This window comes from Nannobrachium achirus, assembly GCF_963921795.1.
Source record: "Nannobrachium achirus genome assembly, chromosome: 22".
Classification (NCBI taxonomy): domain Eukaryota; kingdom Metazoa; phylum Chordata; class Actinopteri; order Myctophiformes; family Myctophidae; genus Nannobrachium; species Nannobrachium achirus.
Window position 1 is genome coordinate 1304177 of NC_137829.1, and position 16498 is coordinate 1320674.

At 43.8% G+C, this 16498-nt stretch overlaps 1 protein-coding gene across 1 annotated transcript in view; it reads left to right on the top strand.

Moving 5' to 3' along the window:
- LOC308308144 (low-density lipoprotein receptor-related protein 1B-like) overlaps positions 1-16498 on the top strand; it is a gene marked incomplete at both ends in the record, with an annotated part of 592679 nt that overhangs the window by 11337 nt on the left and 564844 nt on the right. Inside the window, 1 exon segment of the mRNA XM_080753509.1 lies at positions 8140-8265. Within this exon segment, the coding sequence (XP_080609635.1) occupies positions 8140-8265 (126 nt within the window).

Genomic DNA, 16498 nt, shown 5'->3' on the forward strand with positions numbered 1-16498 from the left:
GTGTCTCTGAAGAAAGCCATTTTAGAATGAACATTTTAGTCTAGATGGACAGGGGGCTCCACGCGCATAGGGTGGATTTCTTTTCGCCACCTGTTTTTTCTTAATCCTTGAAGGGTATATTTTAAGATTCTGCCAGGTAACAAGCTGAAATATGTTCTTATGGGGTTCATTTTTAATGATTTATTGCACCTACCCATTCACTTACTATACAGGAAAAAAATACCCCCCCAAAACATCATCTTTAAGTAGCATGTGAGGGGTCTAACTAGGGGTTGTTCATGATTCTGAATCCATTGCAAGCATTTTGCAGACAAACATTCCTAAGGCTAATAATGGACCCCACAAAACTGTGAAAAGTGATGACATCACTTTTCATCACTGGGTTTTAGCCCAAGGATTTTTTTTTCTTTTTCTTTTTTTTTGCAAAACAAATGCTTGCAATGGATGCAATGTAATCATGAACAACCCCTAGTTAGACCCCTCACATTCTACTTAAAGATGATGTTTTGGGGGGGTATTTTGTCCTGTATAGTAAGTGAATGGGTAGGTGCAATAAATCATTAAAAATGAACCCCATAAGAACATATTTCAGCTTGGTACCTGGCAGAATCTCAAAATATACCCTTCAAGGATTAAGAAAAAAATGGTGGCGAAAAAAAATCCACCCTATGCTCGTGGACCCCCCTGTCCATCTAGACTATTTTGGGAATATTGTGTGGCTTGTGACGATCGGTTCCAGTATTTAGTTCAGTGACCATGGGAATAAAGAATGGTTAGCTGTGTTCACATTCACTCTGCCATTGGAATGAATAGACTCCAACCTGCTTCCCCTCTCCTAAAAAGGCGTCCGCCCAATTCACAACGATACGGGAAGCAAACGGAGATGGCGAGTCTTGCTATTTTGCGTCTTGGACAGTGAGGTAGTCTTTAGCAGAAGGAGAGGTGGGTGTAGTTCCAGGTCACATTGCAGTGTGCTAGTGTCACTCTCCCTCAGCCCCATGCAGTGATGGAGTACTGGTCAGTCTCTGACGGCCTGCTGGCAGGATATGTGTCAACGCTGTGACAGATGTCTGCTACCCTGAGAGGCTGTGATGACTTTTTGGTTGACCACGATTCCACTGACCGCCTCACTAGCCTGGTTAATAAACCAGACCCCACAACACCACCCTGTGGTGTAGTGTGGTCTGGAGCCTCACAACACCACCCCATGGTGTAGCGTGGTCTGGAGCCTCACAACACCACCCCGTGGTGTAGCGTGGTCTGGAGCCTCACAACACCACCCCGTGGTGTAGCGTGGTCTGGAGCCTCACAACACCACCCCGTGGTGTAGCGTGGTCTGGAGCCTCACAACACCACCCCGTGGTGTAGCGTGGTCTGGAGCCTCACAACACCACCCCGTGGTGTAGCGTGGTCTGGAGCCTCACAACACCACCCCGTGGTGTAGCGTGGTCTGGAGCCTCACAACACCACCCCGTGGTGTAGCGTGGTCTGGAGCCTCACAACACCACCCCGTGGTGTAGCGTGGTCTGGAGCCTCACAACACCACCCCGTGGTGTAGCGTGGTCTGGAGCCTCACAACACCACCCCGTGGTGTAGCGTGGTCTGGAGCCTCACAACACCACCCCGTGGTGTAGTGTGGTCTGGAGCCTCACAACACCACCCCGTGGTGTAGCGTGGTCTGGAGCCTCACAACACCACCCCGTGGTGTAGCGTGGTCTGGAGCCTCACAACACCACCCCGTGGTGTAGCGTGGTCTGGAGCCTCACAACACCACCCCGTGGTGTAGCGTGGTCTGGAGCCTCACAACACCACCCCGTGGTGTAGTGTGGTCTGGAGCCTCACAACACCACCCCGTGGTGTAGTGTGGTCTGGAGCCTCACACTACACGTGGTGTAGTGTGGTCTGGAGACTCACAACACCACCCTGTGGTGTAGTGTGGTCTGGAGCCTCACAACACCACCCCGTGGTGTAGCGTGGTCTGGAGCCTCACAACACCACCCTGTGGTGTAGCGTGGTCTGGAGCCTCACAACACCACCCTGTGGTGTAGCGTGGTCTGGAGCCTCACAACACCACCCCGTGGTGTTGTGTGGTCTGGAGCCTCACAACACCACCCCGTGGTGTTGTGTGGTCTGGAGCCTCACAACACCACCCCGTGGTGTAGCGTGGTCTGGAGCCTCACAACACCACCCCGTGGTGTAGCGTGGTCTGGAGCCTCACAACACCACCCCGTGGTGTAGTGTGGTCTGGAGCCTCACAACACCACCCCGTGGTGTTGTGTGGTCTGGAGCCTCACAACACCACCCCGTGGTGTTGTGTGGTCTGGAGCCTCACAACACCACCCCGTGGTGTAGTGTGGTCTGGAGCCTCACAACACCACCCCGTGGTGTAGCGTGGTCTGGAGCCTCACAACACCACCCCGTGGTGTAGCGTGGTCTGGAGCCTCACAACACCACCCCGTGGTGTTGTGTGGTCTGGAGCCTCACAACACCACCCCGTGGTGTAGTGTGGTCTGGAGCCTCACAACACCACCCCGTGGTGTAGTGTGGTCTGGAGCCTCACAACACCACCCCGTGGTGTAGTGTGGTCTGGAGCCTCACAACACCCCCCCGTGGTGTAGTGTGGTCTGGAGCCTCACAACACCACCCCGTGGTGTAGTGTGGTCTGGAGCCTCACAACACCACCCCGTGGTGTAGCGTGGTCTGGAGCCTCACAACACCACCCCGTGGTGTAGCGTGGTCTGGAGCCTCACAACACCACCCCGTGGTGTAGCGTGGTCTGGAGCCTCACAACACCACCCCGTGGTGTAGTGTGGTCTGGAGCCTCACAACACCACCCCGTGGTGTAGTGTGGTCTGGAGCCTCACAACACCACCCCGTGGTGTAGTGTGGTCTGGAGCCTCACAACACCACCCCGTGGTGTAGTGTGGTCTGGAGCCTCACAACACCACCCCGTGGTGTAGCGTGGTCTGGAGCCTCACAACACCACCCCGTGGTGTAGTGTGGTCTGGAGCCTCACAACACCACCCCGTGGTGTAGCGTGGTCTGGAGCCTCACAACACCACCCCGGTGGTGTAGCGTGGTCTGGAGCCTCACAACACCACCCCGTGGTGTAGTGTGGTCTGGAGCCTCACAATTGAGAATCCATTTCCACCACGCACCAGAAAGGGTTAGCCAATCAGGGCTGTAGGCTGAGTGGATAGAAAAACATTCCCCCCTCCCCCTCCCCTCTGTGCCAGGCATCAAACAGGTAGTTGTCTTCGATGTTTCATTGATTAGAGAGAACACTAACAAGGTCTTCACACTTGTATGGCCCAATCAATTACCTTATTGTACAACCCCTTTGAAGTTCAAAGGGAGCAATTAAGAGCTCACCAGGCTTTCAGAAATGGAATCTCACCCTGCAACCCCAGACTCTCTTACCAAAACGAAGTGTGTGATAGAGGCTGGCACCGCCAGGCTACCGCCTCACCCCACAGTGGTGTGAAGTAACTAAGTACATTTACTCAAGTACTGTACTTACAGTAAATGGAATTTTTGAGGTACTTTTACAGTACTTTACTGGAGTGTTTTCTAATCGTCATTACTTTTACTTCTACTCCAATACATCTCAAACGTAAATATTGTACTTTCACTCCACTGCAATTATTTGAAAACTTTTAGTTTATTAGTTACTTTGTAGATTACTTTGTAGATTACAAAACCTACATTAATCACTTTTGAAAATAGCCGATCTTCAAGCTCACAATGCTACAGTAGATCTGCTATTTTTTTTATTTTTTTTTCAATACTTGCGTAATGGGACATTCTGCATAATTACTACTTTTGGTACTTTATAAGCACATTTTGACTCCAATATTTTGTACTTTTACACATTTCTTCATTGCGGTATTGATACTTTTACTTAAAGGCCCGCTGACATGCCCCAACATTATAATAGTATGATACAGTAGGTCACGTGGTCTCTCTGAAAACGGTCTGAAATAGTCTGAAACTCATGTCACAGTGTAATCTGCCCCTCGCCCCCCAACAACAGCTGACCGGTACAGTAAGTAGTCTAAGTACAGTCAATTCATTTGATTGGCTTATAATTGCGGATTCCCACAATGACATCATAAAAATACTAACTCATATTTTAAGATGACTTTTTAAAGTGACAGTACCCCTTTAGGTGACAGTACCCCTTTAGGTGACAGTACACCTTTCAGTAAAACATTTGAGTGCTGTATTTTTTCCACTACTAACGTTCATGGCCCGACAGTGGTGTAAAGTAACTAAGTACATTTACTCAAGCACTGTACACAAGTACACTTTTGAGGTATTTGTACTTTACTTGAGAATTTCCAATTATAATTTTACTTTTACTCCACTACATTTCAGATCCAAATATTGTACTTTTACTCCACTACAATTATTTGAAAACTTTAGTTACTAGTTACTTTGCAGATATAAATTATAATATTATAAAACATACACAAACCACTTTAGCCCTTATTTTATACCGTGGCTATTTAAAATAGCCGATCTACAAGCTCACTACGCGTCGCATCGCAACGCGTTGTGAGCTTGAAGATCTGCTATTTTCAAACATGTTGTACTTTTTACTTTTGTTACTTTAGGTACATTTTAATGCCAACACTTTCATACTTTTACTCAAGTACATTTTGGACTTTTACTTGTTACAGTGTACATCTACATTGCAGTATTGATACTTTTACTTAAAGGCCATCTGACACGCCCGAATTTATAACAGTATGATACAGTAGGTCACGTGGTCTCTCTGAAAACGGTCTGAAATAGTCTGAAACTCATGTCACAGTGTAATCTGCCCCTCGCCCCCCAACAACAGCTGACCAGTACAGTAAGTAGTCTAAGTACAGTCAATTAATTTGATTGGCTTATAATTGCGGATTCCCACAATGACATCATAAAAATATTAACTCATATTTTAAGATAACTTTTTAAAGTGACAGTACCCCTTTAGGTGACAGTACCCCTTTAAAGGGATATTCCACTTTCAACAGGGAGCAGTGGAAGGGCCTCTCTCCACATACACACCCATTGTAACTTCAAACTCCATTTTAACCATGATAGATTCATTAAAAACACACATTATTTTTCTGGTGACTCATATTACCCTCCTAATACGTGAGCAGGCCGTGTTTTTTCGATAACTTTTTTCATTTATTTTTAATAATTATTTGGGAAAATGGAAAAAATGAAATACAAACAAATAATTATTAAAAATAAATGAAAAAAGTTATCGAAAGAACACGGCCTGCTCACATATTAGGAGGGTAGTATGAGTCACCAGAAAAATTAATGGGTGTTTTTAATGAATTTATCATGGTTAAAATGAAGTTTGAAGTTACAATGGGTGTGTGTGGGGAGAGGCCCTGGGCCTGGAGGGCCTGGTAACATTTACATCAAATATCTAAATATTCAATCAAGCTAATTAAAAACTGCTCAGGGTATTCATAAAAGCCTGATTTGATGATACAATTACCAAAAGTTTTTTTGAAAGTGAAATATCCCTTTAAGTAAAGAATGTGAGTACTTTGTCCACCTCTGTGGCCCGAGGAGGCGGATAACAACACACTTGCTGAAGACTACTAGGCCTACTGTATAATAGTTTGCCAAAAGACAAAGGACATTATGTCTTTGTTAAACGAGAACAGCTGTCAAAGACACAACTTCTACACGGTCTCACTTTGGCAGCAGCAGCAAGGAGGAGTATGGCAGCCCCCCCTCCCCCTCCCCTCCCCTCCCGTCAAGTGGATGAATTATGAGTCGTGGTACGCGGGCACAAGACATTCTGCTAGAACCAAAAGCTTTACAAATGAGTTTTTTTTTTCTTGAGCTGTCATGTTACTCAGCCATCTCCTCAATAGTGGTGTTTCCATAAAGCCTCTTAATGCGCATTAAGGCTTTTGCACACGTAAATCTTTTTATAGAAACACTTCAAAATTCGAATAAACTTTCATTATCCGCAAAATCTTTTATGCGCTTGGAGGAGGTGGATTTTTCATGGGTTGCATTTGTAGTCCTACACCGGCTATGTTGAGGACCAACAAAGGTGTTTCAATTTGTCCGACTGGCATAGAACTAGTGTTCTACTCCAATCAGAACACCTGTGTTGGTCCTCAACATGGCCGGTGTAGGACTACAAATGCAACCCATGAATTCTGTCATGACCACGGCCTCAACACAGTGATGTGACTGCATGTTTGCCTCTGTACCTCTGCCCCTCCCTTGCTCTGCTTCATGAGTCTGATTGGCCCTGAGTGCCGTCACCTGTAAGGACCAGCTGAGCTGCATTGGTGACAAGCTGCTGAGTGTGTGTGTGTGTGTGTGTGTGTGTGTGTGCGTGCGTGCGTGCGCGAGCGAGCGAGAGAGAGAGTTATATAATTGTTCTCTTAAGTAAGCTGAAGTTTGTGATCCTCATGTGCTTGTCTAAGTTCCGGGGGTGCAGCACAACACCTTTTGCGAGGTAGATAGATGCTTTGTTTTGTCCTTGCGGAAAATCATTTTGCACCAAGCGGGTTGTTCCTGACAGCTATGCTATGTGATGGCAACTACCTGATGGCTGCACAGATTGTGTAGCATTTCTCTATTGTGTTTATGCTTGTTTTGGGGTTTTTATTTGTACATAATTCCAAACAATTTCAATTTAAAGCTGTTGTAGTCAATAGTATGTCTAGGACTACAATTCCCTTGATTTTGAGCATGACCTGTGTAGTGGGCTACATGTGCGACTATACAATTCCCTTGATGTCTGTCTAGGCCTGTCGCATATATTACATACCGGTAATCGTCTTATCGCAATTATTTGACACACTGCTTTCCATGTTGAAAAATGTACATGTATTTAAAAAAAATAGTGGAAATGGCAGATCTACAAGCTCACAACGCGCATTGTGAGCTATATCCCCTATCAATGTTCTTTTTATAAATAAAAAGTTGACAAATATGTCAGTCATTTCATTGTATATTTAGGTTATGTGTCATATCTGCCTTGTGCAACTTCAAATCCTACAAGTCAAACAGAAATGTAATTGTCTACGACAAAAACACAATGAAATCGTTAATCGCAATGAGTGACAATTAATCGCCGATTAATCGACGATTATGACATGTAAAATGTCATAATCGTGACAGCTCTATGTCTGTCTAGTCACTGGAATGTTGGACGCAGGTGTCTAGCATTGGACATCAACTCGGCTGTTACCCTGAAGGTCACACCAAAACTTGCATAAAGACTCAGATGTCGGATGGAGAGTGGCTCCATTTTAAATGTGTGGCTGTTTGTTTTCTCAGCGTTTGCTCGTAAGGAAATGCCCAAAATAGACATGCCAGGTTTAAAGTAGCGTCTGTTGATTCGGCTGTCGATTATGACATTTTAAATGATGATTAATTGTCTCTCAAATAATTGTGATTAACGATTGTATTTTGTTTATTGTGTTGTTGACAATTACATTTCTGTTTGGCTTGTAGGCTTTGAAGTTGCACATGGCAGATATGACACATAAGCTAAATATACAAAGAAATGACTGACATATTTGACAACTTAATACATTAAAAAAGAACATTGATGGTGGAAATAACTGATCTACAAGTTCACAACGTGGCAGATCTGCTATTTTCCACCATGGAAATGACTATTATGACAAATATTCCTGAAAAGTATTTTTTTTGGACAGTAAATGTTACTAAGATCGATATTGTTTCATCCATATCAAGCTCTCATATAGCAGTCATGATGCCATACAATACAAACTGAATGCACGTTTGTTCGGATCAAACATGGGGGTCGCGAGCACCCCTTCATTATCCATGGCAGAATATCGATATTCCGAGGTCCCGTTGTTTCGTTGTCCCAGTAGTCCGGTTAGGGTTAGGTTTAGGGTTAGGCTTTAAGCTTAGTGTTAGCATTCACCAGGTTAGCATTCACCAGCGCCAGTCGGATAGCATTCACCAGCGTCAGCAGCTTAGCATTCACCAGCATCAGCAGGTTAGCCTCGGACTACATGGGACCTCGAAACAACGGGACCTCGGAATAGCGCCATGCGCCCATTCTCCATCACCTCAACATCACATCTCTCTCCTCTCTCTCTCTCTCTCTGTCCATCCCGCTCCATCCAGATGGCATCTTGTGTGACGTCGGGGAGTTCCTCTGTCACGACCAGGAGGACACTTGCATCCCCGACGCCTGGCTCTGTGACGGGGAGCCAGACTGCCCCGACTCCTCCGACGAATCAGACCAGAGTTGTGAGTCTCCTCATTTCATCCATGCTGTCACTGCTAACTACTGACCCTTTCATGAAATGCATTGTTGTTAACGATTGTGTTGTCGAGGATAGTTGAAGGAACACTCTTCTTTAGATTTTTTTTTTTCTGTTTACAATGCCCGGCATCACACAACCACACACATGCACGCACAGACACACTGGGACACTGACACGCCCCAGAACTACCCAGTCCAACCACAGTAGTTGTGTACAGAAGCCCTATTTTATAATTAGGCTATTATGCCTCATTCACACTACAGATATATAGTTGAACGTTTTGCTTGGTAATTCAATGTAATCTCAATGGAAACCAGTCCTTGGAATCCAGCCTTTAAAGCTGGTTTCCTTTGAGATTACATTGAATTACCAAGCAAAACGTTCAACTATATATCTGTAGTGTGAATGAGGCATTAGACCAGTGTTTCTCAAATGGGGGTAAGTGTACTGCAGGGGTACAGTACAAGTACAGTTAAACACCCTGCCTAAAAGGAACATCTCAAATAAGACCTTCTGCTGTTTTTTTTTACGTTGAAAGCCCTCTGTATTTAACTCATGGGATGCCCACGAGGTGTCTACACGCCAATCTCTTTGATGTCTCTGGAGGCCCACGACGCGTTGACGTGTTTACTGTATTTACATTATTAACCCATTCAGGCCGGGAACACATTTTGCTGTTTGGGAGGGGCTTACAGTACATGTACAGTATGTAGCAACATATTTGTTTTGTAGGCTAATTTCTGATTTAGCCCTATTCTATAGGTTAGGCCTAAATGGGTTAACTTTAAATCTCACCGTTAGGTTGGGGCTACGCATGGATGTAGCCCATTAGCCGCTAGTCGCCTCGAGTCGACGCTGAGAGCATCGCGCGGCCGTTTTTCTCCATATACTCCAATGCATTTCCCCATCTTTAACGCCCTTTATCTCTGATTTTTGTTTTATGGCTAAAACTGTGGCGGGGTGCGGCAAAATGTCAAAATTTTGATCGGCAATGAACAGTTATGATCAACACTGGTCCATACAGAAAATTACACAACAACATCCTGTCTGCGCTCATGTGACCAAGTGACGTCATGACGCATGCATTGACGCAGCAGGGCCGGATTCAATACAATGGTGGTGGGCCTGGGCAGCGAGAGGGGATAAATGGGGCAATCCAGGGGCACCCGATGTGTTAATTCATGGACATAATAATTAGCAAGCAAAGTTTCTAAAAGGGTGATCTAGCATGGAGGAATTCCACCGCAGCCGGCATAAAGGACCGTACAGGACCTCATCTAGGAGCACAACAGTTCTACAGTGGAGGGTGAGGCATAAAGGGCCGTACAGGACCTCATCTAGGAGCACAACAGTTCTACAGTGGAGGGTGAGGTTCTATATGGGGCTACGCCGCATTGTGACACCATGTGATCTTGTACTGGCTGGCTATGTTTGGAAAGATTGCATACAAATAGGTTATATGCACATACGCCATTTTGTTCTACTTCCGGGTGTCTTTCGACTTCCTTCACAGGTGTTTCTGATGATACTAATCAAGGGTCTGTTCCATTCTGGTCAAACAGAGTCAGGGTGCTGATATTGTGCATGTTGGCTCACTGGAAACACTCCGCTACACCAGTGGGTCTCAAAGTGTCATTGAGTGGGTTCCAAATGTCCCCATACAGGTGTGTAACTCTGAGAGTGAGCAAATGGACCTGCAAGGGTCCATTTGCTTCCATTTGTTGATTCCATTTGTACAGAGTTTATGGGGGTCCTTGAAATTAAAGAACCACTGTACAATAAATCAAACAGAGCCTTAATTAGTATCATCAGTAACACCTGTGAAGGAAGTCGAAAGACACCCGGAAGTAGAACAAAATGGCGTATTATGCATATACCCAATTGTGATTAGCTCGTAACTAAAGCTGTCAAACACATGTATAGTAGGCCTATAGTGGAATAAAAAAAATAAATCATTATTTGCTTCTGAGATGTAGTGGAGTAGAAGTACGAGGCATCAATACATTTAAATACATAATGTACATTGTACCTCGTACAGAAGTGCATTTACTGGAATAAATGTACTTACAGTAGTTACTTTTAAACCACTGAACGAGTGGCAAACCACTGTTTTCCAAGTGTTTTCCACATTGTGAGCTTGAAGGACACGGTGGGCTGACTTCTATCAGCAGCTCTGTGATAACAACATGTCTGCAGCAACTCAATCAATGTACCCAGCAACTCAATCAATGTACTGTCTGTCTGTCTGTCTGTCTGTCTGTCTGTCTGTCTGTCTGTCTGTCTGTCTGTCTGTCTGTCTGTCTGTCTGGACCACTTCAAGGTGTCTGTCTGTCGCTGACTTTATTTAGACACAAATCACACATTAGTTTCTGCCTGTCTCCACACAGTCAAGGCAGAACCAAAACAGCCTTTCCCTTTAAAAGAAAAATGTTTTGTGGCAGGGAAATACAAAGATTTGTGTAAACAAAACAAACAAACAATCTAAAACAATAATCCATGGATGCCTCGGGTTCCTCTGATATCCCCTCCTGCTCATTAGTTTTAGTTCAGTGCTTCTGCTCAGACTGACGTTACATTACAGAAAATAATATATGAATTTTAAGTGTAACAAAACTAAAGGGCCCTATTTTTTAAGGGCCTCTCATATTGTTGTCCGGCGTGCAGGAAATGGGTGAAGTGGTAAATTGCCATGTGCCTGTGTGTGTGCGTGTGTGCGTGCGTGCGTGTGGTATATTAGCACTGTGTGTGAGAGAGAGGAGCCAGGCAGCAGAGCGTGTGTTGCTTGACAAACAGCCCAAACACAGATGCAATTATTTTCTATTTTGGGCGGTACTTCAGCCACTCAAACCCTCTGGTCTCAGTGAAAGGGACCTGAGTAACCACTGTACTTCGTTTTTTTCCCAATCTATGGGGGAGTATTTTTTGCAGGTCTTTCAGTCCGAAAAACCAACTGGGTTAAGCACCGTTGGTCCGACCAGTTTAACATTCACCAGGTTAGCATTTACCCGTGTTGGCGGGTTAGCATTCACCAGCGTCGGCAGGTTAGCATTCACCTGGTTAGCATTCACCAGCGTTAGTTTTACTGAGGTTAGGGTTAAGGTTAGGTTTTGGTGTATCTCCTTCCCCCCCAACTTTCGTCACCTCCGCGCAGCCAATCACAAGCTTCCGCTACCTTAACCCAGTTGCTTTTTTGATGCACTCGGACTGAAAGACCTGCAAAAAACACCCTCCCGCGCCACGGTGAGGCCATGCGATGTGAGCTTGTAGATCGGCGGCAGTTTTTTTAGGGCGATTCCCTTCAGAACCCGCTCTGGCGTTCAAGTGGTTATACAGTAGTTGGTGAAAGCACCATCCTGTAGTCATGTCCAGAAATCACACAAACCCTCTAAATTATGTGGTGCTTGCATGTCCTTTTCACTTTGGTAATTGGTGCATTTATATAGCGCCTTTTATCCAAAGCGCTTTAAAGGATAACTGTTTTACTTTTTTTTACAACAAGGGTTCATATATCTATTGGATTGTAATTAGAGAAAAGAAAAGATGAGTGTTAACATGTTTTAATTTACTTCTTTCTATTGTTTTAGCGATTTTAGCGATTTTGATTTCAGTGGGTGGGGGCATGCGTACAAGTGGCTAAATATGTCTTTTTAGACACAATAAGCCAGCGATTTCTTTATGACTATTTACAGTAACACTACTAGCTCCCATAAGCCTCATCTGCCCATGAAAGATGTCGGTGCATCTTGGGAATGGGCCTTATTGGGTCTAAAAAGACATAGGCTATTTGGCCACTTGTACACCCATCACTGAAATAAGAATCGTTAAAATCGCTAAAACGATAGAAAGCAGTAAATGAAAACATTTTAACATTCTTTTTTCATTACGATCTAAAATAGGAACCCTTGTTGTAGTTGTCCTTACCCAAAAGGGTACACATTATTGTGTATCATTATTTTATGCTTTAACTATTGAAAAACAGCAGATATACAAGCTCACAGCGAGCTTGTAGATCTGCTATTTTTGAAAAATCGTGAAAATTCGAATTTTGACCCCATTCTATAAGTGTCTTTTGAATCATTCTAAGGTTTTTTGAAAAACCTATGTTTCTATGTCAGCAATCTGGCCAGCCATCGTCAAAGAAAAGGTCCTTTTCACTTAACAGGAGCTCAGTTAGTCTGTTCTTGAGAGACTACTATGTCAGTGGTTCTCAAACCTTTTCATGTGAAGGACCCCCAAACCGATATTTATTTGGCCACAGACCCGCATCTCAAAATATCTAGTTCCAGGGACCACCGAGAAGCAAAATTTTCAGTTACAAACGTTCGATCTAAATATACAAAAAATACAAAAATTCAAAGATTTACACACATTTTCACGACTTTTTCAAAAATAGCAGATCTACAAGCTAGCAGCGCGGCACTCGGTGCCGCGCTTTGAGCTTGTAGATCTGGTATTTTTCAATAGCCAAAGCATTCAATAATTCTAGGCCTAAATAAATTGTGATGTTGTGACAACAAAAAGGACATTTTAATTCAGCCAATATTGACAGATTGAGATATAACTTGCAAGTTGCAAGTGAAAGTTTTGTCGTAAGGGTCAGGGAGGTCATGGAGGTAAGGTCACCCACAATCAATAGGGTTCCTATCCTTGCTGAGAGCGTTCCTATAGATCTGCAGATGTCATGTATGTGGGTGCGAACATTATGGCCAAATGTTTTTACCCTCAAGGAAAGGTGAATAGGTCACACAGATCAGTAGGGGCCGGGGGCATTGCCCGGCCGGCACCAGCGCTGCTCCATAGCGTTAGAAGAGTTCTCCTTAGAGTAGGGTTCCCCAATAGGCGGCCCGTGAGCGGTCCGTTTTTGGGGGAAACGTGAAATGTGAGCCTTACCATAATTACAGTAAATCCTTAGTCATATTCCATCATACATCATGAGGGCTTTTGGAGAGAAATGAGACAGACTCCAGTCACTTTCAGAGCACTGCAAGAGGGAAGGGGGGTGTGTGTGTGTGTGTGTGTGTGTGTGTGTGTGTGTGTGTGTGTGTGTGTGTGTGTGTGTGTGTGTGTGTGTGTGTGTGTGTGTGTGTGTGTGTGTGTGTGTGTGTGTGTGTGTGTGTGTGTGTGTGTGTGTGTGTGTGTGTGTGTGTGTGTGTGTGTGTGTGTGCGCGCGCGCGCGTCCAGCCCATGCTTGTTGATGCTCGTTAACACATGAAGGAACGCAATTATGTTTCTGCACTGTCAAATAGGTCACTGACCGTCAAAAAACAATTTCTTAAGGGTTCCCGGTTAACGGTTGGCCATCACTTTCAAACCCGACTGTAACAACCAAATAAATTGTAATGGTTCCTAAACGTATTGTGTTTCAACTTTCAAGAGTGCATTTATTTCCCTGTATGCACAGCTTCGCATTGCGTTTCCAGCTTTTAGATCTGCTCGTGTTTGCACAGTGCACCCTCTGGGCACGTTTTAAGCCCTGTATAGGGGTCAATACGAGCGGCTGAATAATCAATACCGAATTATGAAAAACAGAATGGTGATGGGCTACAAAAAACGTGTGTGTGTGCGTGCGTGCGTGGTGGTTCTGTCTCCTTTGGCCAAATGGAAATGGCGACCGTTTATCCGTATTTATACTTCACCTATAACAACTACAGAGCTCATTGAGGGGGTTCCAGGGGGTCCCCAACAAAAGCTGTTAACTGCCAGATCAGTGTAAAATTCTATACAGTATATACTCCCTGACGCAATACAATATAATACCAATACAATATTTATCTTAACTCTGTACACAACTTCTTAACCACTGGTGACTTGTGGTTTGAAATTGGCATCCTACACAAGAGCCCCACACTCTCTTTACTGGGGTTAAAAATAGTTGTGATAAAGTATAATGGCAATATGACATAGCCTGGACTCATGGTCTTTGCACACTTCTGTGTTTTTTTGTTGCGTTTTGGAAATCCGAAATAAAAGAGAGAGAGAGAGAGAGAGAGAGAGAGAGAGAGAGAGAGAGAGAGAGAGAGAGAGAGAGAGAGAGAGAGAGAGAGAGAGAGAGAGAGAGAGAGAGAACGGAGGGTTCCTGAAATGAAATGGTTCATAGTTCGATCCCGGGCTCCCCCAGAGTTGGTGTCGAAGAGTCCTTGAGCAAGTCTCTAGTCTCTAGTCCCTAGTTGCTCCCGATGAGCAGGTTGGTGCCTTGCATGGTTTCCTCCGCCATCGGTGTGTGAATATGTGTGTGAATGGGTGAATGTAATACACAATCTATGTAAAGCGCCTTGGATAAAGGTGATATATAAACGCACCATTTACCATTTAAAATGTATTATGGTAACATGGAAACAATAGACCTGTGTTCCTCACACACACAAAAAAGGGAATCTTTGTGCAGCGCTGTCTGTTTCTGGTACTGGCAAAGTCACAAAAATCACATCCCACACACTCCATGTTTGTTTTGTTTTTGTTTTAATCAATTTCAACTTTTGGCAGATCTGCGTGCTGCTGTTGCCATTGAGACATTCACTGCTCCCTCCCCACTCCTCCATTGTTAAGCCTGCAGGACAGGTTGATGTTCAACTTAGACTTTAATTACATTTCTCCTTGACCTACTGTACAGTAGCCTAACATTTTTCGTTTCAACTGTAGAGTGGCATAGAATTGTAAGCACACTAGGGCATGCTAGGGCTGTCACGATTATGACATTTTACATGACGATTAATTGTTTAATTAATTAACAATTAATCGTCATGTAAAATCTTATGGTTAATTGTGATTAAAAATGTAATTGTGTTTTTGGCAATTACATTTCTGTTTGGCTTTTAGATTTTGAAGTTGCAGTTGCGGATATGACACGTAACCTAAATATACAAAGAAAAGACTGACATATTGACAACTTGTCATTACACAGCATTCTATCAGCCTAATTTTATAATTTAATCTGGTTGAAATAGGCCTAATAATGAATGGTAGTGAAATGTGAGCTGATGTTTAGAAATGCGTTGTTGCGAATATTAACCCCGTCGCCACGAGTCACGACGTGGTGAATAATAATCAGTTAGGCCTACTTGTAATCTAGGCCTACTAGGCTACTTATATTACAAAACATTAAGTTATAAACGGCAAAAGCGATATCATGCAAGTTCAATGCATTTAAATCAAAACGTATTCGCTTAGTGTTTCCATTGCTGTTTTGCGCATTTCGTTTTTTCCGATAAAGCCCCAAAATCCACCTCCTCCATTTGAAGTGTTTCCATGAAAAGATTTATGCGCAAAAGCCTTAATGCGCAAAAAATAAAATAAAAAAGTGGCTTTATGGAAACGCAGCTATTGACTATAGACCACATTGAACCTGGGAAGCAGGAAGTACATGACAGGAAGCAGGAAGTATGTGACACAATTCTATGTTTGCCCCGGAAGTACAAAATAAGTGGACAAGCACACAAAGAGATCGCCCTGAATGACCATTACAGGTCTGTAAATCTGAGAGTGTGCAAATGGAACAGGTCCATTTGGTTCCATTTGTACACTCTCAGAGTTATGGGGGTCGTTGAGAATAAAACATTTGAGAAACCACTGTCCTAGTGCACTCCTAATGTGCCATAGTGTCGTAGTAAATCAGGGTCATACATATTCTGAAGAAAAGCTGAAGACTTTGACATTCAGTAATTGGGTCTTATGATGGCCATTATAAAATATATTATAATGAACATTATAATGGTGTGTAAAAAAACAAATAAATATGCCAACGAGGCTAAGTCTTTACCACGGACTTATTTGTCCGTGCACGGACATATTGATGACCCCAGACTATTGGTTGTGACAGTCGGCTAGCCGGCTGGCTATAGGCCAAAGGGAAACAAATGGGACCAATAACATTTGAGCTGAGCTGGTAGAAATGTCAGCTTTGTACACAAATAGCTTTTTGAACAACGAAGCTGTGTTGGTTGTACTGCAGTGGTTCTCTCCGCCCCCAAAAAGAATCATACTCTGACAAGCACTTGGAATTGGAGGAGTTGAGGCATTACATTTACGGTTTGACTCCGTTCCGTAGATAGATATTGTGATAATATAGCCGATCTACAAGCTCACAACGCCTCACGCTGCTTGTAGATCTTTTTTTTACAGTCTTTGCCTCTTTCTTAGGTAGGCTAATATTTGACAAATTGGCTAATGTTTGATAATTCTTATAGTATATTTTATTGATGATCTTTGATGAAGTAATG